Source organism: Pogoniulus pusillus, chromosome Z, assembly GCF_015220805.1.
Source record: "Pogoniulus pusillus isolate bPogPus1 chromosome Z, bPogPus1.pri, whole genome shotgun sequence".
NCBI lineage: Eukaryota > Metazoa > Chordata > Aves > Piciformes > Lybiidae > Pogoniulus > Pogoniulus pusillus.
This window is the reverse complement of record NC_087309.1, coordinates 91480983-91505562: the sequence shown is the minus strand read 5'-3', so window position 1 is coordinate 91505562 and position 24580 is coordinate 91480983. Positions and strand designations below refer to the sequence as shown.

The following is a 24580-nucleotide window of genomic DNA, read 5'->3' as shown; positions in this document are numbered from 1 at the left end:
ATTTTGTTTGCGCCAGTGTGGTGCATTCTTCCAGCAGGCTGCATTGTGGGCATATGGTCTGTGTACCCAAGGTCTCTGCCATTATCAGAAAGATCCGCTAAAAGCTCCTGCCAGGTCATAACGTGCTCTGGGTTATTTCTTGGATTGCCATTCCTCTTGATGACCTGTTCAGTCTGCCCTTTCAATGTATTGGTATGCCCCTTCAAAGCAGCAGACATGCTCCTTGTCCCCAGTTACCTTTTTCTTCTTTGTTGTTTAAAAGAATTTCATCACCTCCCGTATCTCAGACTCCAAACACAAAGCCCATAACAAATTCCTCTGGCTCCTGAGTATATTTCTTCCGTAGCTCACCCAGTTTTGATGCAGAATAGAATGAATCCTTGTTGTGATTCTGCTACTATGGCAATTTTGTGTAATCTCTTGTTTGACCATGGGGCAGACGCTCCATTCCCTTGTGATGTCCTTGTCTGAGCTGGCTTCCATGCTGCTGCTGTCCAGTCAGGGTTGCGTTGATCTGGAACTCATGGTTTTGTCTCATCTGGTCCTGCTTTTGTTGCAATGCACAACTGGGCGTTGTCTTGTGCTGCATGATTAGTTCAGGATGTAAGCTTTCTGGATGAGTGGCAGACAGGCTCAGCTCATGCTGCTTGAAGGGTATCCAGCTGTGTAGCCGGCATCACATGGGCTCAGCTCATAATGCGTGGGAGATCATGGCAAGTACCTGGCTACGTAGGCAGCAGCAAATGGGCTTGGCTCATGCTGCAGAGTGGTTCCTACCAGGTAACCAACTGTATGGCCAGTGGCAGGTGGACCCAGATTGGTTGAATAGGGAACAGCTCACCACGGTGGAGCACATAGCTCTTTCCCTGGAATATACATTGCAGGAAAGTTCAGTGCTTCTGTGCTTGCTGCAATCAGCAAAGGCAATTCACCTGTCCATGTAAAATCCACTACTTTATAATTCCTTTTCCATGATCACAGCTCAGGCAGCCTGTAAATTGGAAAAGTTGGCAAATGGGGCCTGGTGGCAAGTGCCTGGTCAGCTTCATGGCTCCTGCTGGTATTATACAGTTCAGGGCTCAAGTCCTTTTGCAGTCTTATGATTGCAGTTGTTTCTTTAATTTAGTTAATTTGCACAGCTAATAATTCATGGGATCTCCATGTTTGTGCCTTTTCCTCCATTAGTTCTCCCTCCAAATAGACATTCTTCTCCTCAACATTATGATTCCTTTCCTTTAAGTACAAAAGCTTGTCTTCTAAATGTTTACATTATTTTTGTGATTGAATTATGCAGGAACTCAGCACCATAGTATATCTTTTGGCCGTGGCTTCACAACATAACAATTTCTTAACAATCTCACTTGGATTTTTACAATTGTCTTGAGCCCATTTGTTATAAATATTATAAATGATCTCAGGCACAAGACAATTCATACCAAAGACAATATAAAATTTGTTTGTTAAAGTGAAAGCAAGAAGTGCTGGGCATGAGGGAAGTCTTCACTCTATCAACTCAGGCAATGGGTAAACAGCTTCTCCTATTTTTACATCCAGCTTATGCATACGTGTCAAGTTTTTGGAATTGTGTAAGTGAGTTCTTGGAATTCTTGCTAAGTCTTGCCCCTCCATGTCTGGTGATCCCTGGGCCCCTCTGGTGGTTGCTGGAGATGAAAACTGATGTCCTTCTCTGTGTGTCCTCCTGACCTTGACTTCTGGCACATGTGCAATAGAACCTGGCCACATGAGTCCCCTGCCCCAACAAGTGGCACAACCCTTCTAATTCCTGCTCTACTTCTCTATCTTAGAGAGGCACATCTCCCTCTTGGTGTTATCTTAACATGAATCATACCCTTGTTTATCAGAATCTCCCCTTTTTTTCCATTTATTTATTTATGTTTACCTCTCAAATTTATTCAGCATTAATTTAGCCCTCCCCTCATTTTCACAGTGTTTCAGAGTCTGTACCCTTGTTTTAACCTCTTCCTTGTCAGATCCTTGAATTATGAAACTTCTATGGTTTGTTTAATGATAGTGGTGAAGAGAGGTAGGAAACGTGGTATAAACAATAAGAACAACAAAATTATCATTAGACGTAAAAATATTCCCTTTAACTCTCCAAGGTGGGAACTATGTGTCCTCAAGTAGCTAGCCAGCAACACAGAATCAGCAGCAGGTGGAGAAGCAGAGCTCGAAAGCAAGTGAAATCAGAGCAGACCCCTTCAGTCACCACTTGAGACAAAACAGACCATTGGCAGGAGAGAAATTTGAAGCCTATCCAATCAAACAGGGCCTTGGTTTTGCAAAGAAGTCTGGGGCTGTTTTGCCCTGGCAAGACAGTGACTTGATAATATTTCAGCAAAACTTGATTAACGTCACAGGAAAAATAAAAACAGTGGCAAAAAAATCAGATTTAAAAGTAAGGAGAAGATAAATATATAATCTATAGCAGCCATGAAATGATAGCCAGCAGACTGACTGTGATTTAGTTCCCTACATCCTCTCCCTTCCTTCCTTCATTTCTTCCTTCCTTCTTCCCAATTTCTTAAATATTTAAAAACCTTGTTGTGTTCCACCCATTTGATTTTCCCTTTCCTGTAATACTTTCAATAAAATGATAGGCATAGTTTCATCATAGCATAGATTCCTGCAAGCTGCCTTCTATATTGTTACCAGGCTATGCTAGGATCAGTTTGCTAAAGGCTTGTCTGCAACTTGAAAGTCAGTTCCATGTTTTACCTTTTGCAGTTTGCATCTGCAGATTGTGTTTTGAGTTCTAAAGCCTTCCAGTCCATTTGTCATGAATCTGTTTTCAAAGAAAGTGTACTTGAGTGTGCTAGTTTGAAGCAGGGTAGAATGTTTTGGTGAGAAGAACTAGATCATAGGCTGTAAAAGGAAAACAGTGGTGATGTCTACTCCCCTCAGAGTCTTGCTGAAGAAGAAACGAAAACATTAGATAACACTCTCGCCATTTTGTCTCACTTTCTGGCTGAGCTTCTGACTGAGCTGCCTCTCCCTAACCTCACCTTCCACTCACCTTTGCTTCTTAACCTCTTGGCTGAACCTCTGTTCTTCCTTGGGACTGGGGTAAGGTTGAAAGGGGCAGGGGGAAGGTGCAGGGGTGGTTGAGAGCCCCTCCTGGGGACTCAGGTTTCTGGGAGGGGAGTTGTGTTTCTGTATTACTTTTTTACCTTGTATATTTCTGTGTATAACTGTATATACTGTAAATATCTGCTTGTATATTGTGCTAGCTGTAAATAAATAGCTTCATTTATATTTCCAGAGCCAGCTGAGACTAGTCTGGGTGATTTCTAAAGTGTGGGGGGGTGGGGTACACCCAAACCATCACATTGAGATTAAATTGTTCAGCAAAAGGAAAAGGTAGGTGTAGAGGCAAATTCAACTTGTAGAATCATGGAATGGTTTGGGTTGGAAGGGTTCTTAAAGATCACACAATCACAGAATTGAAGGGACGATACAGATTATTCAGTTCCAACCCCTGCCATATGCAGAGATGTCTCGCAATAGATCAGGTTGCTCAGAGCCCCATTCAATCTGGTCTTGAAGTCCACTCACCTCTCAAACTTGTCAGGGTCCCTCTGGATTTAATCTCTTTTCTCCAGTGTGTTGACCATGCCACACAGATTGGTGTTGTCAGCAAACTTGCTGGGGGTGCACTGTCCATATTGCCAGCAAAGATGTTAAACACTGATCTCATGTTGTGGTAGGCCTGATAGGCCCAAAATATGCTTATTACATGTCCTGGTTTGCCCAGGCATGTTTTTCTGCTCCACAAGAGAAGCAACCACGTGAAAGATGTCGCGGAGGGGTATTCTGCCCGTACGGCAGTTGGAATGGAGGAAAGAAATTAATTGGGGTGAGATAATGTTATATAAAAGTATATATTGATTAATCTCAATATTCTGAACTCTTGCCACCCCCAACCACTGTATATTAATATTAAAAGGATTCTTACACTGTTATGAAAACATTCTAGGATAAAATGTGTACAGTAACTTATTAATTAACTAGAAAACATTCAAACTATAAACAGAGAGAGGAGTTTTCCCCACGGCAAATACCGTTTGGGGTCTATATGCTATTTGCCCAGCAGAGCGGGCTGAAACTGATTCTGCTCTATGGCAGAGGCAACTTACATTACAGAGGTACTAAAGCTTTTACTCACAATTCTTATTAATTATCAATCATCCTCCAGGTCTTTGTTACAGCCTATGCCAGTGTCCAGACTTCAGAGGATCTTTGCCCATGGACTTTGAGGCTGGAATCCTCCCGGCTTGAGGGAAAAGGATATTCTTCCCAGTTTCTGCGGACATGACTGGTCTCTGACCTGGTTCTCCTGGTGAGGGATGCAATCCCTGTCTTTGTGCTGCTGGCTTCTTCTGGATGCTCTGTCCAGGGATTCTTAGGAAGGCAGGATCTCAGGTGCAGGAGGAGAATATCATGCTGTCTCTAGCACGGTTCTCATGCGGCTAGCAGGCCGCTCATGTGCAGACAATTCAGAGTCTGCTTCCTGGTAACTCGGCGACCAGTGGCGCTTACCAGGCAATGATAGGCAGCGGGTATGCAGGATGTGAACAGCTGTTGGGAGACTGCGCTCCATAGGTAAATGTAGGCAATACAGGATCTGGTCCTGATAACACCGTGGTGTGCAGATATACACAGCTGGCTTATATATATATATAGGCAGGCTTAAATAAGCTCTGCAGCTAAGGTACACAGGCCGGCAGCTGCAAATGGGTCAGAGCATGAGGGTCTGAGCCTCTGAGCATCGGAGCTATGCAATGGAGTCCGAGCATGGGGGTCTGAGCACTTTGTTTACTCGTGCACCTCTATTTATTAAATGTGCACTGAGATTAATGGGCCCTTGGCCACTAGAATGACCAATCAGGTTGGCAGTCAGACAAACCTTACCATAATGGGCAAAAGCTACTTGCCTGGACTTTCCCAAATATGAGGATCACATGGGCTTACCCCAGGGAGACACGAGCTGGGTGTGTGGGGGCTTACACAACCTGTTTACAACCAGTGGTCCTGGCAGAAAAACATGTCCAGGCAGGACAGGGCATAAACAAGCCTGGGTTTGGGCCTACAGGCCCTCTATGACAAAGAAGACAAAAGGACCTGGACCCTTGAAGTCTAAGGACACTGGCCTGCCCAGACTTGTCTTGGTCCTGTGGTAAACAAGGTACACATGCTTAGCTTGTACCTGCCTTGTGCAAGGCCTATACTTTTCACAAATTTAGGTTTGACTAACTGGCATTCTGATTTGCTATTTTGTGTCCAAAGGGCAATTAATCTTGGCCCACATTGATAAAAAGAGATATGCAGATTAAAATGTGCTCTGCCCTTGTATTTGTGCCTGCCATTGCCTGCTGCCATTGCATACTGCCTTATTGTTTGCTGAAAACTTCACTGTCATGAGTTTACCAGGGACAGGCTTTAAATGCCTCCATGTGACTGGCCTGCATAGCCAACGTGACATCATGCTGAAACTGCATGTCGCAGGACATCCTGCCTACCCCTGAAAGTCTCCTGCAAAGTCTAGAAGTCCTAGAGATACACAGATTGTCCAGAGGAGCCACGAGACAAGGTCAGAGATTGCCTGCCTCCTTTCTGCAGAAGCCTGGGAAGAATCAAGTTTCAGCAGCTGACAAGACAGAGTTCCCTGTAAGCGTTTGGGTACTGTTTCCAACTGTGGCTATCCCCCTTGAGTCGAGTAATAATAATTTTGTGAGTTAATATTTAAAAGCCTCTTTGCAATTCTCCGTTGCCTTCCACCATAAGCAGAAAGCTTCTTGAGTCCATCTACTGGGCAAGCAGGTATTGATCGTAAGTGGCAGGAATCTTCACTTCCAGTTCAATTAATGTTTATATATATTTTGGTGGTTATTACTAGATCTGGTTATTGTCTGTAAAATGTTTCCATGACCATGCAAGAACTTGAATATTATTAAAATTAGTGGTCAGGAGTGGCGAGAGTTCTGAATATCAAAATTAATAAACAAAATTAATTTTGCAAAAAAAATCACTTTGTATTAATTAATTTTCCCCTTTGTACCTTTCCCTCAGTACTAATCCCTGAGGATTACCACTCATCACTTGGTGTCTCCACTTAGACTGTGAACCATTGACCGTCACTCTTCCGAGTGCAATTATCAAGCTTATCCTTATTATCCTTATATATATCCAAATTTTCCTTATTTGCTGAGTCGTCTATCAATCAAATCTAAGTCTTTCCAGTTTAGAGACCAGGATGTCATAGTGGGCAGTGTCAAACTTTTTGCACAAGTCCAGGTAGATAGCATCAGTTACTCTTCAACCATCCATCAGCGCTGTTGCCTTGTCATAGAATGGCACCAAATTTGTTTAACTTCTATAATCTTCTCATATCCTTGCACATTCTTTGGCATTTTTTTTTCTTAAGCTCCTTTTTTTTACCTCCTATACAGTCTTGACTATCTGTCACATTTTCAAAAACAATGGTGGTTTGAATTCAAGTGCCTTCAACAACTTCAGCTTTTGGTAGATGTTTGCATCTGGAATTTTCTAGTGCTCCCTCTACCTATCATGATTATCCTATGTTTCTTCATGCTTCTGTGCTCCTGCTATGGAAAAAGGAGACAGTGGAGTGAATTTCAATGTCATAGTCACCTGAAGCTTGCAAACGAGAAGAGGCACTCTCTGATGGTTTGGGTTTTACTCACCCCCCCACACTTTGGAAAAATCACCCAGACTAAACTCAATGGCTCTAGAAATTGAACAAAGCTTTATATTTACAGCTTAGCACAATATACAAGCAGATATTTACAATATATACAGTTATATACAGAAATACACAAGTTAAAAGTAATACAGAAACACTACACCCCTCCCAGAAACCTGAGTCCCCAGGAGGGGCTCTCAACCACCCTTCTACCTTCCTCTCATCCCATTAATGCGCAGGGCTGTCAGTGTCACAGAGAAATATATCTTTGAAGGCATTCACAAACCAATCACACAAATGAACAGCCAAACCAAGTTTTGATCAGAGTGCCAATTATTAGGGCCTAGCCTAGCAGTATAGTAAACAGAGTCCTGGTTTCTATGACCAAAGCCCTGACAGCTGGTCAGTCTCTTCCAATAAGTGGATCAGTGGAAATCAAGAATTTAAAGGTCTCAAGTGACCAAGCACTTCTCTCAAATTAAAGAGGTCTGCCTGTAGGTAGGCATTGTGTCCACTTTCTGCTTGAAGTTCAATACCAGTCTGTTCAGCCATTCTTTTTCAGTAATAATCAGAACCATAAATGTCACCTTACCATTGCTGTCACAGAATCACAGAATGTTAGGAATTGGAAGGGATCTCCAGAAATCTGTGAGTCCAACCTCCCTATCAAAGCAGGATCACTTAGGGTGGGATCACTTAGGGCAGGCTGGGTTTTGAAAATCTCTAGAGGAGGAGACTCCACAACCTCTCCGAGCAGCCTGTTCCAGTGCTCTGTCACTCTCACCATAAAGAAGCGTCTCCGTGTGTACATCCCCTGTGTTCTAGCTTGTTCTTTGTAGATGCTGGTAAGATCCCCTCTCAGCTTGCCCTTCTCAAGACTAAATAGCCCTTGTTCTCTCAGGCTTTGTTTGTGGAAGAGATGTTGACATAGGAGAGATGTTGAAGTCCTGGAAGCATCCTTGTAGCTCTCTGTTGGACTTGCCTAGAGATTTCTTTATCCTCACGTGCTGCACTGTCTTTGCAGCTGTGCATTGGGTTATCCCAAAACTATGCTGATACACATACCTGCCAAGGTGTGTAATTTAAGATTTCTGTATTTATTATGATCAGCAGGGAGTTAATGGTGTTTCTTCCATCCTGACTGACACTTGAAAAATTATATGAACTTAGTAGAAGTCAGTTGGAAGTTGAGGTGATGTCATAGTTATTGATATTTATGTGAGACAGGAGTCATGAAAATATTTATTTATCTGGAAAAAATCCTGCCCTGAACTATATACAAAATTTAGGGATTTTTTTACAGATTCTGGGAATTTGGTTGGGAATTATTTTCACAATGGGAAAAATACTACTACTAATAATAAACAGTTTGAAATGATTCAGAAGTTCAGAAAAGAGAAGCCACAAGTAGCCTTTTCCCCACTATAAAAGCAGAAACTATGAAGAGGTGCCATGAAGGTGTAGAATTTCTTGTGGTTTTATGTTTCAGGAAACAGCCTCCAAAACCACAAATTTTATAATCCACACATATGGATTGCATGGACAAAGCAAAATGGCTCCTGCAAACAAAGCCCCATGTAAGGCTCACAAGGACACTGCCTTTGCAGCAAAAGTAATGCTACTCAGCTGATAGTGCACTCCAGCATGTGTCAGGCAACAGCAGTTTTACAGCAGAAGCAGTGAGCATAATGTCCGGCATGGAGCAACAGTGATAGCACGAGTCCAAGAGAAGCCTCCCCATGTTATAAGAGCACTCCATTTAATATCTTCCTAGCCAAATGGTGTTCAATGACAAATATACTGAGCGGGAATCATAGAATCATAAACTCAACCAGGTTGGAAGAGACTTCCAAGATCATCCCATCCAACCCAGCACCGAGCCCTATCCACTCAACTAGTCCATGGCACTAAGTGCCTCATCCTGTCTTTTTTTTGAACCCTTTCAGAGACAGCGACTCCACCACATCCCTGGGCAGCCCATTCCAATGGCAAATCACTCTCTCTGTCAACAACTTCCTCCTAACATCCAGCCTATACTTCCCCCAGTACAACTTGAGACTGTGTCCCCTTGTTCTGTTGATGGTTGCCTGGGAGAAGAGACTGACCCCCACCTGGCTACAGCCTTCCTTCAGGTAGTGGCAGACAGCAATGAGGTCACCCCTGAGCCTCCTCCTCTCTAGGCTGAACAACCCCATCTCCCTCAGCCTCTACTCATAGGGCTTGTGTTCCAGGCCTCTCACCAGCTTCATCACCCTTCTCTGGACATGTTCCAGCATCTCTCTTGAATTGAGGCATCTGTGGCAGGAAAATAGAATATGACATTCAGAAATAGACAAGTCCCTAGAGTCTCTTAATTCTGATTTCCTAGTAATGTCTTTGCAGCCTTGTGCATTCCTTACTTAGAACTTCGGTAGTTTTGATGTTAGTAGATATATAAACCTGAGATGTTGCCTTTCTCCTTTCCAGATCATGGTCTCGCTGTAACACCAGCAGTGGCAGTGAATCAGAAAATTCCAACAGGGAGCATCGGAAGAAGAGAAACAGGTGACTTTTGTGTATTTTAGACAGAGATACGTGAAACACAAACAATTGGAGATGGACTTTTCTGAGATAGTAGTAAGTAGTCTAACATGTTTTTAATGTACACTATCCACCTGGGCAGCTTGAAGTTCTTCTTTGAATAAGAGGAGAGATAATTGCCAAAAGACATACATGTCATAGGTGTATACAATGATTTCATACCCTTGTGTTGCTTGGGAGGAACTCATTAATGGACGGAAAAAATACAATCCAAGGCACTGTGGTGGTTTGGGTGTTCCCTGTCCCCCCACACTTTAGAAATCACCCAGACTAGACTCAGCCAGCTCTGGAAATATGAATGAAGCTTATATTTACAGCTAGCACAATATACAAGCAGATGTTTACAGTATGTACAGTTATATACAGAAATATACAAGGTATAAAGGTAATACAGAAACACAACTCCTCTCCCAGAAACCTGAGTCCCCAGGAGGACCTCTCAACCTTACCCCAGTCCCAAGGAAGAATAGAGGTTCGGCCAGGGGGTTAGGAAGCAAAGTGGATTAGTCCAAAATGGAGGGTGAGGTTAGGGAGATGCAGCTCAGCCAGCAGCCCAAGTGCAAATGGTTATCTTTGTTTTTATTTCTAGTTCCTATACATTTCAGCAAGCCTATAAGCAAAGTAGACATCACCACTGTTTTCTTTCCACAGCCTGTAATCTAATTCTTCTCACCAAAACATTCTAGCTTGCTTCAAACTAGCAGAGGTGAGCCAGGGACAATATAATGAGGCTTGCAGCTGCTGTTACTGAAATTTTACCTGTTGCATAGATTAGTACTAATTTTATTTCCCAATACAGTAACCTGGTCCTCAACACATGCAGTCATAAAGTTGTATTGTTTTCTTGAAATGAAATGACTGATACTCACATTACTCAAAAGAACGTGCTTTTGATCATAGAACAATAGAATATATTGTTCGCATGAGAAGAGATCACTATGAACTATCTGTCAGATGAAAACAAATTGTCAAAGAGAAATGCAGATGAGAACTTATGAAGGTACAACCCTGGAAAAGGTTAGAAGGTTAGGGAGAAACTCTTTACTGAATCCCAGTCAGTTTTTGAGGTTCCACCCCATCATATGAATGTTTTATCCTGAATAGATGTCCATAGAACATTCAGAAAGAACCTATGATGAGCATATTTCAATTATAGATTAAATGTTTTCTCTTTTTTTTTAGTACTATTGTCAAAATTCCTTGGGTGAATAAAAATACCTTAAACTAGTAGACAGTGTGTACTGGAGCATAGTCTTCTGCTTAGAGAAGCCACTCTCCAGCCACTCTGTCCCCAGCTTTTAGCACTGCATGGTGTTGTTGTGGCCAAAGTGCAGAACCCGACACTTGGCATTGTTTAAACTCATGGCATTGGATTGCCCATCTATCCAGCCTGTCCATGTCCCTCTGCAGAGTCATCCTGCCCTCTAACAAATCAACACATGCTCCCAACTTGATGTCATCTGCAAACTTACTCATCCAGATAATCAATGAAGATATTAAACAGGACTGGGCCCAGCAATGATCCACTAGTGACTGGCTGCCAACTGGATGTGGCACCATTCACTGCCACTCTCTGGGCCCAGCCATCCAGCTAGTTCTTAACCTAGGACAAAATGCCCCTGTCCAAGCCAAAGGCTGCCAGCTTGGCCAGGAGTTCGCTATGGCAGACAGTGTCAAAGGCCTTGGTGAAGTTCAGGTAGACTACAGCCACAGCCTTCCCCATGTCCACCAGGTAGGTCACCCAGTCATAAAAGGAGATAAAGTTGGTCAAGCAGGACCTGCCCCTCCTAAATCCATCCTGGCTGGGTTTGATCCCCTGGCCATCCTGCAGGTGCTCTGTGACTGCACTCAGGATGATCTGCTCCATTATCTTGCCTGGCACTGAGGTCTGGCTGACAGGTCTGTAATTCCCTGGGTCCTCCCTCTGAATCTTCTTGTAGATAGGCTCCACATTGGCCAGCTTCCAGTCTTCAGGGACCTCTCCAGTAAGTAACTTGGCTAGCTCATCTTCCAGCTCTCTCATCACCCTAGGATGAATCCCTTCTGGTCCCATAGACTTGAGAGGATTCAAGAGGCTCAACAAGTCCTTAACTACTTCCTCCTGGATTATAGTAAACTGCTTTGCTCCCTGACCCCACCTACCAGCTCAGGAGGCCAGCTGTCCTGAGGACAACCTGCTTTGCTATTCAAAATTGAGACAAAGAAGGTGTTAAGCACCTCTGCCTTTTCCTCATATCTAGTCACTACATTCCCCACCTTGTCCAATAGTGAAAGTTATCATTGCCTCTCTTTTTGTCATTAATATATTTGTAGAAACACTTCTTGTTATCATTCACCACAGTGGCCAGTGTAAGTTCTAACTGGACTTTTGCCTCTCTAATTTTCTTCCTACACGACCTAGCAACATCCTTATTTTTTTCCTGAGTTAACCACACCCTCTTTCCAAAGGTGATATGGCCTCTTTCTTACCATTACTTCCTTCACAAGTCCCTCACCCACCCAGGCTGGTCATCTTCCCTGATGGCTCCGCTTTCAGCACATCAGCACAGCCTGTTCCTGTGCCTTCAAGACACTTCTTTCTTGAAGCAGGGCCAACCTTCCTGGACCTTTTTATTTTTAAGGTTTTTTTTCCAGGGTGCCCTTTGAGTTAGTTCTTTGAATAAGCCAAATTCTGTCCTTCAGAAGTCCAGTGTGGATGTTTTGTTGATGCCTCTCCTAGCTTCACTGCATATTGAAAACATTATTATTCGTGGTCACTGCACCCCAGACAGCCTTTGACCACCACATGTCCCACCAGCCCTTCTCTATTTGTAAACATCAGGTAAAACAGAGCCTCACTCCTGGTAGACTGGCACACCAGCTGTGTCAGGAAGCTATGCTGTATAATCTCTAAAAACCTTCTAGACTGCCACCTTAGCAGATATCTGGCAGGTTAAAGTCACCTACAAGAACAAGGGCTGAAAGTCTTGAAACATCTTGCAGTTGTTTACAGAATATCACATCCACCTCCTCTTCCTGGTTGGGTGGCCTGTAGCAGACTCCAACCAGTATGTCACTCTTATTGGTCTGCTGCCATGTTGTTTTCTCTCAGAATCTGTTCAGGGAACCAGCATGACATCGTTTCACATCAACATAAGGTCAATGCTGTTTATTGAAGCTAAGAGTGATGCTTACATAGTGGCTAAAGCAATGTGTATAATTATGATAGGTTACATAGCAGAGATATGGGCTGTCCACATACATAGAGGCAGAGCTGACTGACCAACCTCCTGCTAAATACCCCTCATGCAGCTAGCTACAACTAACTTTTGCAGATAGTAGCCTCTCTACCAGCCCTCACAAGGCCACTTCCTTGCAGCTGCACTTCCTTATCAGAATATTGAAGGAGATGGATTTTTGTGGGGAAAATCTACCTCATTGCTTCTCAGAGGATGCCGCATCAGAGACCTCAGACTAAACCGCTAGTGCTTCTTTTGCAGATTACGGCAAGAAAATTACATGGTTGACTCAGGTCCTCAGTGGGAAGCTGTGCTAAGGCGTCAAAAGGAGAAAAACCAGACAGATCCAAACCACCGTCGATCCAGGCACAGATCTCGATCGTATGTAATCCGTACCCTCTTTGACATGGAAGTTAAAGATGATATAGCATGTTAAAAACAGGATGAGTATCTCCAGTGTGGCAGTGGCCATCAGCTGCTGAAGAGCAGAGACTTTCAGACTTTCATACAACACATTCTCAAATTAGCAGATTTGTCATTGTGATCAGCTTCTTTTAGTCAGTGATTTGAATTTCAAGGCACAAATAATGCAGAAAGGGCTTTGTAACACAGCTGGTCAAGACCCTCCATCACTTTACATGGAGTCCTGGATGGCTTTGTTGCTCACTGAACATTAGTAATGTCATGAGAACAGGATTCTTCCCGGCAGCAGGTGTATAGAAACAAAATGCATTTTATGTGATAGGTGCAGATATTTTGTGAGATGCATGCACATTTATTTAATCATATAATGCCTGTATTATTGTTCCAGATTATGTCTCCATGTCAAATTACCATTGGCAAGGAGCAGTCAGTGATTTATTTGCATCCTGATGTCAGGATTTCCATGATGGACCATGCTGCGAAGCAGTCCCTGTTGACAACTGTTTTTGTCATGGTGAAATTGTCAGATTCTAAAATTATTTTTCTGAAACTAATTAAAATGATATTTTTTTCCAAATTGTATTTTCCTTCTAATGAAACAGTTTTGGATTATAGACACACTATTTTGTGTCACGTTTGTGTCTTGCCTCATCTGCCATCCAGGTAAACATCCAAAGCAATGCCAGCACCATGTGGCCTGCAGGCAGGGCAGAGCAAGGCAGGACAAGACAGGGCAGGCAGGGGTGTTGAAGAATGCCAGGAGAGTGGTAATGAGACACTGGGAGATAAGGCAAGAGAGAACATTCTTTGAAACTGTATCTCCACACTGCCTGGCTAACATGGATGAGTTGCCTTCTGTGATGCTGGTCTTGTGTCCTCTGTAACACACTTACATAGGTACTTCCCATAATGTCTTGTCTTAATTTTCACCTTCCATATAAAGACTTAGAAAGAGCAACAGTAGTGCTCAAAATGATTATTTCATTCATACTGATTGAAACTATAATCCACACTGAAGTTTCCAGTATTAAAATCCACTTGAGTTAGAATCACAGAATCATAGAATCAGCCAGGTTGGAAGAGACCTCCAAGATCATCCAGTCCAACCTAGCACCCAGCCCTTTCCAGTCAACTAGATCATGGCACTAAGTGCCTCATCCAGCCTTTTCTTGAACGTCTCCAAGGACAGCAACTCCACCACCTCCTTGGGCAGCCCATTCCAATGGCAAATCACTCTCTGTGAAGAACTTCCTCCTAATATCAAGCCTATGCAGCACAACTTGACACTGTGTCCTCTTGTTCTGTCTACACCATGCACTGAAAACAGTGTTCTAAATACCAGCTGTCAGTAATGAGTTTGTAATATAAGTCCAGTAGAACAGGTCAGCAGGCGAGAAATTGACTGTACTATAGATTACAGTATTACACTATTACAGTTGTTTTCAGTTGTCCATGTTGCTAGAAATAGTTTCTCCAGATTCATAAAATCATGGAATCACAGAACTGTTTTGTTTGGAAAAGAGCTTTAAGAGCATTAAGTTCAACCATTATCTAACTACCAGCTCTGATACTAAATCATATCCTTTAGCACCACATGTCTACATCTTTTAAACAGCTCCAGGGACATGGATTCTGTCACGTCCTTGGGTGTCCACTGTTTAATAACCCTTTCAGTGAAGAAGTTTCTTCATAGTGTCAAGTATTTGTTTGGAGAGGTTTTTTGCCATTAAAATTCCAAGTGTTGGAATTTCTAGTTTAATTGGCTTTTACAGACTTGTTCATTTCCAACTCACAAAAGTCAAATATTACAATGATGTAGTAATAAAAATCAGGAATATTAAAGCTCAATTGGATGGAACCCACAAAATATAGCTGATAAGTTTGATTTACATGTTTTTACTGTACATAGGAAGTACTGGAAACTAGGAAATGGACTCAATGATAGTTAGATTAAATTTATAGCAAACTTTTTTTTTTTATAGACCAAGTTAATTTCATTGCTTGGACAGCACAGGCTTCCTCTTGTGACTAACAATTTATGAAATGACTTTTGTTTTCTATCATGGTGACATTCTGAGTTATATTTTATTTAAACTACTATTAGCAAAAAATGTTAATGTTAATGAGAAAGGGTCCTGGCAAAGAAATGGGAAAAAATTTGGATGGCTTCTAATTTCTTTTCACTATTGTGTTAGTGATAAATGTATTCATCCTTTTTGCCTCATTCTTCAGCTTAACAAAGCAAACGCACACCAACAAAATAAGTCCAAACCTCTTCAGTATGGCAGAGAGCCTTAATATATGCAAGAAGGAAATAATAAATTTAAAAAAAAAAAGTAAAATGGTAATTATTTTCAAAGTGCTTTTAAAAAATGAAGTTTAGTAAAAGGAATTTATCTATTAACATGCAATAGCTGATAGGTGCTGTAATTTAGTTTGGATTAGTGGTTTGCTTCCATGATTGCAGGTCAGAGGGAAGGAAAATGTGTTCCCTAAGGTATGGGATATGATCATTTTTGTTTCAAAAGCTGGTCGTATGGTCATTTCGATGTGCACATTGAACAACTGATACAAACTGTTAATTTTAATAGTACAGATAAATCTTTTCACATTAAGTTCCTTACTGCAGTCAGCTTAACTAGAGGTTCACTTTGGAAACTTGATATAGTGACTGAAATATTGTTACCACACCTAGCAGAGTATTTTTTATTTCATTGATACTGAGTAATGCTAATAATTTGTTGTGGAGGGGTTTTGTCTGCATTTTGGGGTAAGGTATGAGGCCGAATTTTGAAAGGTTTTAAATAATTTAATAATATATACAAAGAGAATTCCCCCCCTCAGACTTGTATACAATTAACCCACACAAATTCTTTGTATGCGGTTTGTGAAATTATTTTACAGAATGTCTATTTACAGCAGTATTAAGGAATTTGGTAGAGGTTTGGAAAGGTTTTGGATAGAGAGTCTTGTGGCATAAAGTGCCACGGGTAAAGTCACTGATGTTTCTTAGCTGCTCAAATCAAGAATGTTCAGTTACTCGATAATTGGAGTCACAGTCTCTGTGGTCCCAAATATGTGTAGCGAAAGCCACGTTGTTGATCCTTGTGGGTCTAAATAATTCGGTTCGGATACTGGGGCGCGCTGTCTGAGAAGGCACAATCGGGCTGGGAACGGCGAGCTGGAGCGGCGACAGGCTTGGAGCCTTGGTTGATAGCCCACTGGATCGGTGCCAAGTACCGTGGGATGGGTTCATAAACAGCGGTAGTGGCCCCAGGCGACAAAGAGGCTAGGAGAGGTGGGTGGAGGAGTGGTGGCAGGAGCACTGAATTGTCCTATTTATAAGATGTGGGCCAAGATTGATGGTCCTTTGGCCACAATACTGTCCAATAAGTGTCTGGCAGCAGGCCAAAACATGTCAAATAAGGTAGAGTCCACAGGTCCGGTACCTCCAAATATGAGAAGAGCACAGGTGGGCCACACACTAATCGCGTGGGCTTATGCAAGCTGTTTACATCAACCTTATATAACCAGGTCAGGCCAGACTCTAAGGCACCCGGCTTATTGTGCTCCTTTGTCCACTTAATTTGTTTTCCCTGGTTTAGACAGAAAAAACACCTTTCGGTGGGAAAACATGTCCAGGCAACATAGGCTTGTAAAGAAGCCTATTTGGGCCTATGTGGCCCTCCACCACATAATTGTTGGTGGTGAAGTGATGTCTCCTTGCTATCAGAAATAAAAATATTTGACAAGAATTAGACCTTTTCTTCTAAAAGAGTCAGGAAACAGAGATGGCTCCAAATTCTAGTTCTACAAGGGTTTATTTTCATAGTTCTTATAAAACATGTGTGTAGCCAAAGGTTTTTGTTTTTTTTTAAATTAAGAAGAAAAACTAAAATTCCATTAAAATTCCATGGCTATTTAAATTTACTGTTTGTGACTCAAAGTAAAATACTAGTAACCGTGCAGATGCAACACAAATAATGTAGACCTTATTTATGTGTAAAGTTGTTCAAGCTTGTGAAAATGAAATAAAAATAAACAAAAGAACCCTGGAGACTCATCACTTACTGGGAATTTGCACTAGATTTCTTGTGCATTATTGTACAAATTGTCCAAAAGCTATTGATTCAGGTTCTATAACAGGACAATCTATGAATATATTTTATGTGTCAAAACTGTGAGTTCCAAACCAATTCACTGTTAAATGGTGAAAACAAAGGGGAAGAGAGATTGTGATCTGGCTTTTTAAGAGACGGATTGCTTTATTTTAGGCTGTCAGGAACTACATAAACATGAATTTCCTATGCAGCTCACGCAATTCCTATGTTTCACATTGATAAGATCTTTCTTTCCATAAGTTTTTCTTAAGCATTTCCTCAAATGAAGCAGGAATAGACCTTTGGAAGGTAGTGGAAGGGATGGAAAGAGGAGACATGGCAAAGGTCACAGAATTAAGTATTTGAATTGGCTGCAGAAAGCATGAGGCACAGTCCCTAAAAAACAGAGCAACTAAGGTGACTTCTTATGTATCCAGTCTGTTTCCACATTGCCCCTAAAATTAGTATTTCTTACTGTAGTTGAGACCTGACATGGTGTTTGGTGATATGTGAGACTTAAACCCACATCCTGAACTGTTCTGTTTCGATGAATAACTAAAAGTAATGAGCTGATCAGGCAGGTCGATAGTGTACGCAAGATCCTGGGGATCTGAGCTTGGCAGTGACCTTGAGGTTTTGCTTCCTCAGGCAACTTGGGCTTGTATGCATTATAAAGCCTCCCTGGAGAAGCTGGGGGGTGGGGGAGGGGGGTTCATGGAGCTTTTACATTCCTCACTGCCTGATTTTTCAGCCTCAGCAGAGGATACCTGTCTTACCAGACCCAAGGTCAATGCATGATTTGCAGCTGTGATTTTGTGAACAGAGGGTTTCGTGAAAGGGGAAATTAATTAAAAGGTGGAAAAGGCCGTTAAGTGTCACTGTGTAACAAGCTGCCGCATCAAGGAGAAAAAAACACAATGGAGAGATACAAGAAAGGGAAAAGAAGTCAATGCAAGAAGAAGGCTGGGAAGAGACATGAGAGAACTGAAGTCAAAGAAAATTAAATGCTTTGTAACAAGCACATATACATAAAGCTATAGACATGTCTGACCACAGAAAAGCTGGGCTGCAGGCTACTTGTGGCTGTAGCTGTTGCCATCATGCGGGCCTGAGCAGCCAGGATGAACAGCAGAGTGTTCTGTCAAGGATGGATATTGTCTGCTGTGACTGCATCATGCTTCCTAGAAAGCCATCACCACAAATTTAAGGTCATTTTTCACCCTTTTCTCTCTCTGGTACTTATAAAGTAGTATCTCATAGTATTTCTGCACCTGCAAAATTGGAAAAAAAGTTCCCAAACATTACTGTTCCTAAATAAGCTACCTGTTCACCAACTGTAAAGCATTTACTGCAGTATAGATGCTTTGAATATTATTCCTAAGCATAAATCTGGAAATAAGCCAAACACAATAATGATAAGGTAAGAAAACAGTGGAACCTTTAGTGCTAGAGAGCACTTTGGGATAATTTCTGATATATCTCTAACTAACCCTGCAAAAAAATACAATCAGAAATATAAAAGGGATCCAGTCTGGAGACACTGTTCTGCAATTCAGTGGAAAATGTGAGGTATGCAATACAAGCTTTAGTACATCTCAGTCTGCAATAGGAAAGTTAACAATTTTGTCTATGTACTTCTTCTGTGAATGAAATACTTGCTCAAATAAATTTGTATGGTTGCCAGCTTCATTTGTTCATTGTTACTTTTGTGCCCTGGATATCACAACAGAGCACAAACTGTTCTTGGAAGTGAACACAAAGGAAGAGGTTGTACCATGGCTGCAGCTGAGCAACAGTTCTTTACTGGGCTTGGCAGGAATGACCAAGGATTACTGTATTGTCAGCCTGGCATGGCCTGTCCCTCCTGCCCACGAAGGACTCTGTGGGTCATGGGACCTCAGTGGTAGATTGCATTGACTTTGATTTCTGTGCAGCTGTTAATAGCTGTTTAAAGCTATTTGAACAACAACATATGAGATGATGATTTTCACAGTCCTGCCTTTGTTGGTGTTTGTAGGAGAAGCCCAGATGTACACGCTAAAGAAGAACTGTGGAAACATATTCAGTAAGTACGGTCCATTTAGGGTCAGTGGTCACACTGCTTGGTTTTCCTGTAATGTTATACACATCCCCCACACTGCAGATATAAGACATAGTGTTCTGATTTAGTTATGTGCCACAGCAAATTATAGGGGTATTAATGACCTGCTATATGTACGAGACACTGCAGATCATTGAATGCACTGAATACAGATGAGAATATTGTATAATAATGAATTATTAAAGAATAATACAGCATGTTACAGATTTTTTCATCAATGGATTCCAAAATGTACTGGATTGTAATACTGACATTTCTAGCATGAGGCCCTCATATGCTACAGTTATCAGTTAGGAAGACAGCTATTCCAAAGCATGTTTGTTGTTCATTTTATACAAGTTACCTATATATTGTGGAGCAACAAGATCAGAATTGCAGGGAGTTAAGAGGAAGATGGAACAGGATGAGATACAGAGTTGAAGCAATCAAAGTGAGTTTAGACACATTTCTTAACAGGTTTTTTCTTCATGTCAAGATAGCTTCAGGGCTGACAACAGCTTATGTAAATCTTTTCAGCCTAATATAATAAGAATGTTTTTGCAGTTGATAACTACTGTTACATTTTTTAATTTGCCTGATTTTTTCCAGAAAGGAGCTTGTGGACCCATCTGGCCTGTCTGAGGAACAACTGAAAGAAATTCCATACACTAAAATAGAGTGAGCTTCTGTTAACATTTTTCTTTGCAATATTAAAGCATTTTTTTCTTATTTTACTGTGAACTCTCTAATACTGAAATAGGAGTAGGTTTACACATAATATTTAAGCTGTTGTCTACTCCAAATACTCACCTGGGATGGCTGAGTGGGAATACTTAATGATTTTAAATACCAGTATTTTCTCTTTCCAAAAATAAAAAAATACTGTTTTTCCCTATCTCTCACCCGCTCTTGAGAACCTGATGGATGTCAGTATGTTCCGTATGCCATCTGTTAGTCTGGTTTATGTTACAGACTGCAAAATCAAAGAGAAATTAATTCAAATAAGCAAACCCATTTATTTCCTGAACTTCTGCTTCCTTTTACATTTTTATTCTGATAATCTAAGACACAGCTTGACCTGTTAAATCCCTTTTCTTGATTTTCCTGGGCAACTACCAAGGCATAAATAGGTCTTTAAGAGCCAATATCTATTTCATTGTTGTAATTGCCCATTTGGGATGCCATATGTCAGTGCAAGCAACTGCATACACCCCAAGTGAGATTGTGGTTTGCATTATAATGTGCATTCACAATGTCAATAAACAGAAAAAGCTGGTGTTAAAACTGTATATATTAATGTGTTGTTTATCAAATAGTTTCTTTCTCAAATATGGGCATGCCAGTTTGTGACCTTTCTGTTTTTAAAGCATTGAATTCCAAGTACAGGCTCCTAAGAAATGCCTCAGTCTCTCAAATTCATCACTGCAAGAAGCTATCTGTTATACGAGAGGATTTCTTAGTCTGAGCTGAATTTATGTATTTGTGATGAAGATCTGGTTTACTAATATATTGTTGTGAATTCTGTCTGTCTTAGGACTCAAGGTGACCCAATCCGCATTAAACATTCGCATTCCCCTCGAAGCTACCGTCAGTATCGGCGGTCCCAGTGTTCTGATGGTGAAAGATCTATCCTGTCTGATATGAAGTATGTAAATGTGGTTATTAGCAGTGAACTGGTTTAGTGTGGCCCAAAAGTTGTACAGAGATCAGAAGTGCTGTAAACATGGTTGGTTGTTGGCATTTGATTCAGGCAACCCTCTAAATTGTAGTTTTCAGAGCTAAATGACTCACGACTCAAGTATGAAGGTATTCTTAGTCTATTCTAGGCCTCAAAGACTTATGCGATGCCTTTGGAAGGGGGAAAACCAAAAGAAGTTAAAGTAAACTTGTATTGCTGTTCAGTAGTAAGTCATGAAATTACCTAAAGTATGAGAACTCATGAGTTGCTTTCCAACATCCTTAAAAGTTAAGATATCATCTTTTTGTTACTTGAGAACTCTTACTGTCATGTTTTTTCAGGAATAGGTGGATCAGTGTTTTCTAGAAGACTGATTTATAAATGGTGTACTTAAGAACAGAAAAGCAACAGTCTTGTTCTGAGTTTTATTATGAATTTAAATATCAAAAGCGGTTTAATTGGATTGCACTTTGAAGGAAGTATGGCACACCCACAGTTTCAGGTGACCTATATCTCATATGCAGTTGTGCTGTCTCTAAACCAGAAGACTCGTCCCCTTTACAAGGGATGGAGTAATGTTATGCCCTGGTAGTGCTCACTGTCTGTTGAGAATAGTAGCTTTCTTATGTCTAAAATCAGATGATAAGCCTTTTGAATTTTACCTTCCAGTTCATGTAGCAGTCTGGGTCAACTTCATTGTTTTTCCTCTGCACAGTTACAGTTTACTTTATTATAGCAATATCGCTTTTGTAATATCATTATTCCAGTGTAAAAACTGATCTGGTGCCTCCACTGCCTGTTACACGATCTTCAGATGCAAAAGGTCTGAGCATCCAGTTAACTCAACAGGTTAGTAATTTTGCATCTTTTGCAGTTTTCCTTTTTCTGAAGGAAGAACAAAGAGCCTCTGTGCTTTATTTAAATTAGATCTTTGGCCAAATTTTTTTTAGGTTGATGCAAATTGAAATTACACATTTTGCTTAAACTTACACTTTTAAAATATTTCCAAATATATGTTGTTCTGTATCATATGCCCCTGTGAACACCTGCTAACAACTGGAGGACTCTTTCTGTATTTTACTTTGATGCTTCCTTAAGATGATACCACGTTCTCCACTACAGTAGAATCATCTTTTGCAATTTCTTAAAATATGCAAGCATGTTTGGGGTGCAATTGTAATCACAATGTTTTATCATTTATTTGAGGTCCTTGTAGAGTTTTGTTCCTTGGACTTGAAGCACTTCTTTGTAAATTATTGAAATCAAAAAGGGGTAGAATTTGTCTTTTAAAACATAATCACTGGCTTTCATCATACATTATTGTCCTATATAAGTTTTAATAGTTTTTCAGGTTTTTTAAACTAAAAATGTAAGAAGCTGATTATATTCAAGAAGCAAAAAGTTCTGTTAAGTTCTGTTGTACAAGCATACAAAAGACAACCCAAAGAAACTCATGGAGAACCCAAACATGGAAGGAAGCATTTCAGATACCTAACTTGCCACATTCCTCATGACAGTCTGGTTTGTGGATATACCAAAAATGCATGTTGACACTGTGTGTTGTGTAGAAACTGCACAGAATACAACCAGCAAAATACATAGTATTTTAGTTCACAAGCAGTTAGAATAACTTAAGCTTGACCACTTTATAAAAAATAAACAGATATTTTTCACTTTAAGGCTAGCTAACATATTGCCTTTTCTTTGATAGGAATTAAGTTCAAGGGTATTTTTATTCCTGCATATGATGGAAGTTGCAAAAGAGGAGCTGTCCTTGATATTCCTGTAAGGGCTTGCTCCATTGCAGCTTAAATTCATGCCCTTGAAGGCACTTCTTTTCCTTCTACCTCACACCTTCTCACAAGTGCTTACATACAGTGTTTTGCAATTAGTTGTGGCATGCATGAATAGTGAATATGAATCCAAATAGCACAGAGGGGTAGTAGCTGGCAGAGGAGGCAGGAGGCAACGGGAGGAAAGGTTTTGGTTTTGTATCTATCTCTGTAAATTGCAGTTCCTTAGCTTAAAGTGTCGTAGCAGCAGTTGTCAAAGTATGCTATTTAAATTCTACTCTGCCTTTTCAAAAATATATTTTAATTTGTTCCCTTCAGAAACAGAATGGATCTAAAGACAGCCTAATAGAAGAAACATCTCAGCTATCCACTAATTTCAATGGAAAACCTACCACTAGGATCATAAAAACTGTACAGGTGTCACGCTTTAAATTGGAGACTTGAGTGCCATAACCAAAGATGGTGAAATGGCTTTTATTCTGAGATTCTGTGTGTGTGAGTGTGTGTGTGTGTGTGTGTGAGTGTGTGTGTGCAAGGGAAGGAAATGAAATCAGTAATACAGCAATTCCTTCAGAACACTGAGAAAGACAGCCTGCTTGATGCAAAGGCTAAGTAATGCCTTTATCTCTGACACTGTTCTAGTAGCTTGAGTGATCAAGGAGAAACTGTGTGAGTAGACAACAAAAAAGAAAAATCTTAGTAAAGCTGAAAGATGATCAGTTACATTTCCAAAAAATGAACAAAAAATGGCTGCATCAAAACAGGCTTTATAGTCTGCTCTATAACTGAATAGCCTGTTTCCAAAAAAAATGACTGTTAACTGTCATGATCAGGACCAGATGCTTCAAGAGAAGCAAAATGGTCATATATTTGGCCAATTGTGCAATACAGTGTGATATGGGGAGAATTATCTTCGCAATTATATATATGGGGATTAACTTGAGTCCTGAGACATAAAGTCTCATAGCTCTTTAGCTCTTACAAGGTTTTAGTCTAGCACAATGGATGCTTGTGTTGTTAATAAAAATGTTGGCTTAACATGTAGCTTAGAACTAATCGAATTGGTAACACTCTTTAGCAGAGAATTCCAGAGGTGATATAGACTTACTTTCCCGTGGCAGTTTTAAGTATTCCAAATTTTGAACACCTTTTTATGCAGAGAGACTATTTAATTTAATATTCCATGCCACAGAAATACATCTATCACCTTATACTAAACTACACTGGAAAAAGCTACACTGGAGAATATGTACTGTCCCACTGTATTAAGGCTGCTTGACAAGTCACTTAAGTACCAGTTAAATGAAACTTGTAGAGCAGGATTTAAGACAGCTTGAAAATAGCCTTTTCTTTATTTTAATAGATTAGTGAAGTCTGCCTTTATCACTTTTCACTTTTCATATGAAATAATCAATGCTACCCTATGATATTTTTCTCTGAGTCATTTCTACTGTGACAAAATGACAAAGGCAGTATTTCAGGTTATAATTGCTGCTTTTTTCTTTGTTTTGTTTTGTTGCTTTTTTTTTTTTTTGTCACAGTAAAAGCAGTAGGTTTTAATGATGCTGCACAGTGAGTGGGTTGTATTCTGTATGTATCTGAAGCAATGCATAGCTCTTCTCCTGTCCAATCACTTTGTACAAATAGCTGAAATTCATTCTTCTGCCTCCCATTTGTCCACAGTCAGCACATGGATGAACTTCCTGGCATTGACTTAATAAGAAGCTTAGCAGAATCTTTATGTTGTCGAACTTTTGCAAAGTTGTTACAGAAAGGTAAAAAACCCAGCCAAACTAGTTTGACCACTGCCACTCCTCCTCCCATTGTAGGGTCCACTTTTGTGGCCCAATATGCTAATCTCACAGTGCAGGAGTAATTCCCATTCAGCCCAGAATTCAAAAACATGTAAGAACCTCAATTGCATCAGCTTCCTCAGCACTGAGAAAAACATGATCACCCCCAGAGGCAAGCCCATAGGGTATTTACC

At 40.7% G+C, this 24580-nt stretch overlaps 1 protein-coding gene across 1 annotated transcript in view; it reads left to right on the top strand.

Annotated features, from left to right (window-relative positions):
* EPB41L4A (erythrocyte membrane protein band 4.1 like 4A) overlaps window positions 1–23980 on the top strand; it is a 202396-nt gene extending 178416 nt beyond the window's left edge. Inside the window, 7 exon segments of the mRNA XM_064140738.1 lie at window positions 9188–9265; window positions 12781–12900; window positions 19060–19107; window positions 19732–19800; window positions 20657–20767; window positions 21568–21649; window positions 22912–23980. Coding sequence (XP_063996808.1) covers window positions 9188–9265; window positions 12781–12900; window positions 19060–19107; window positions 19732–19800; window positions 20657–20767; window positions 21568–21649; window positions 22912–23037 — 634 coding nt within the window. The 3' untranslated portion in view covers window positions 23038–23980.
* Window positions 23981–24580: the final 600 nt, after the last annotated feature.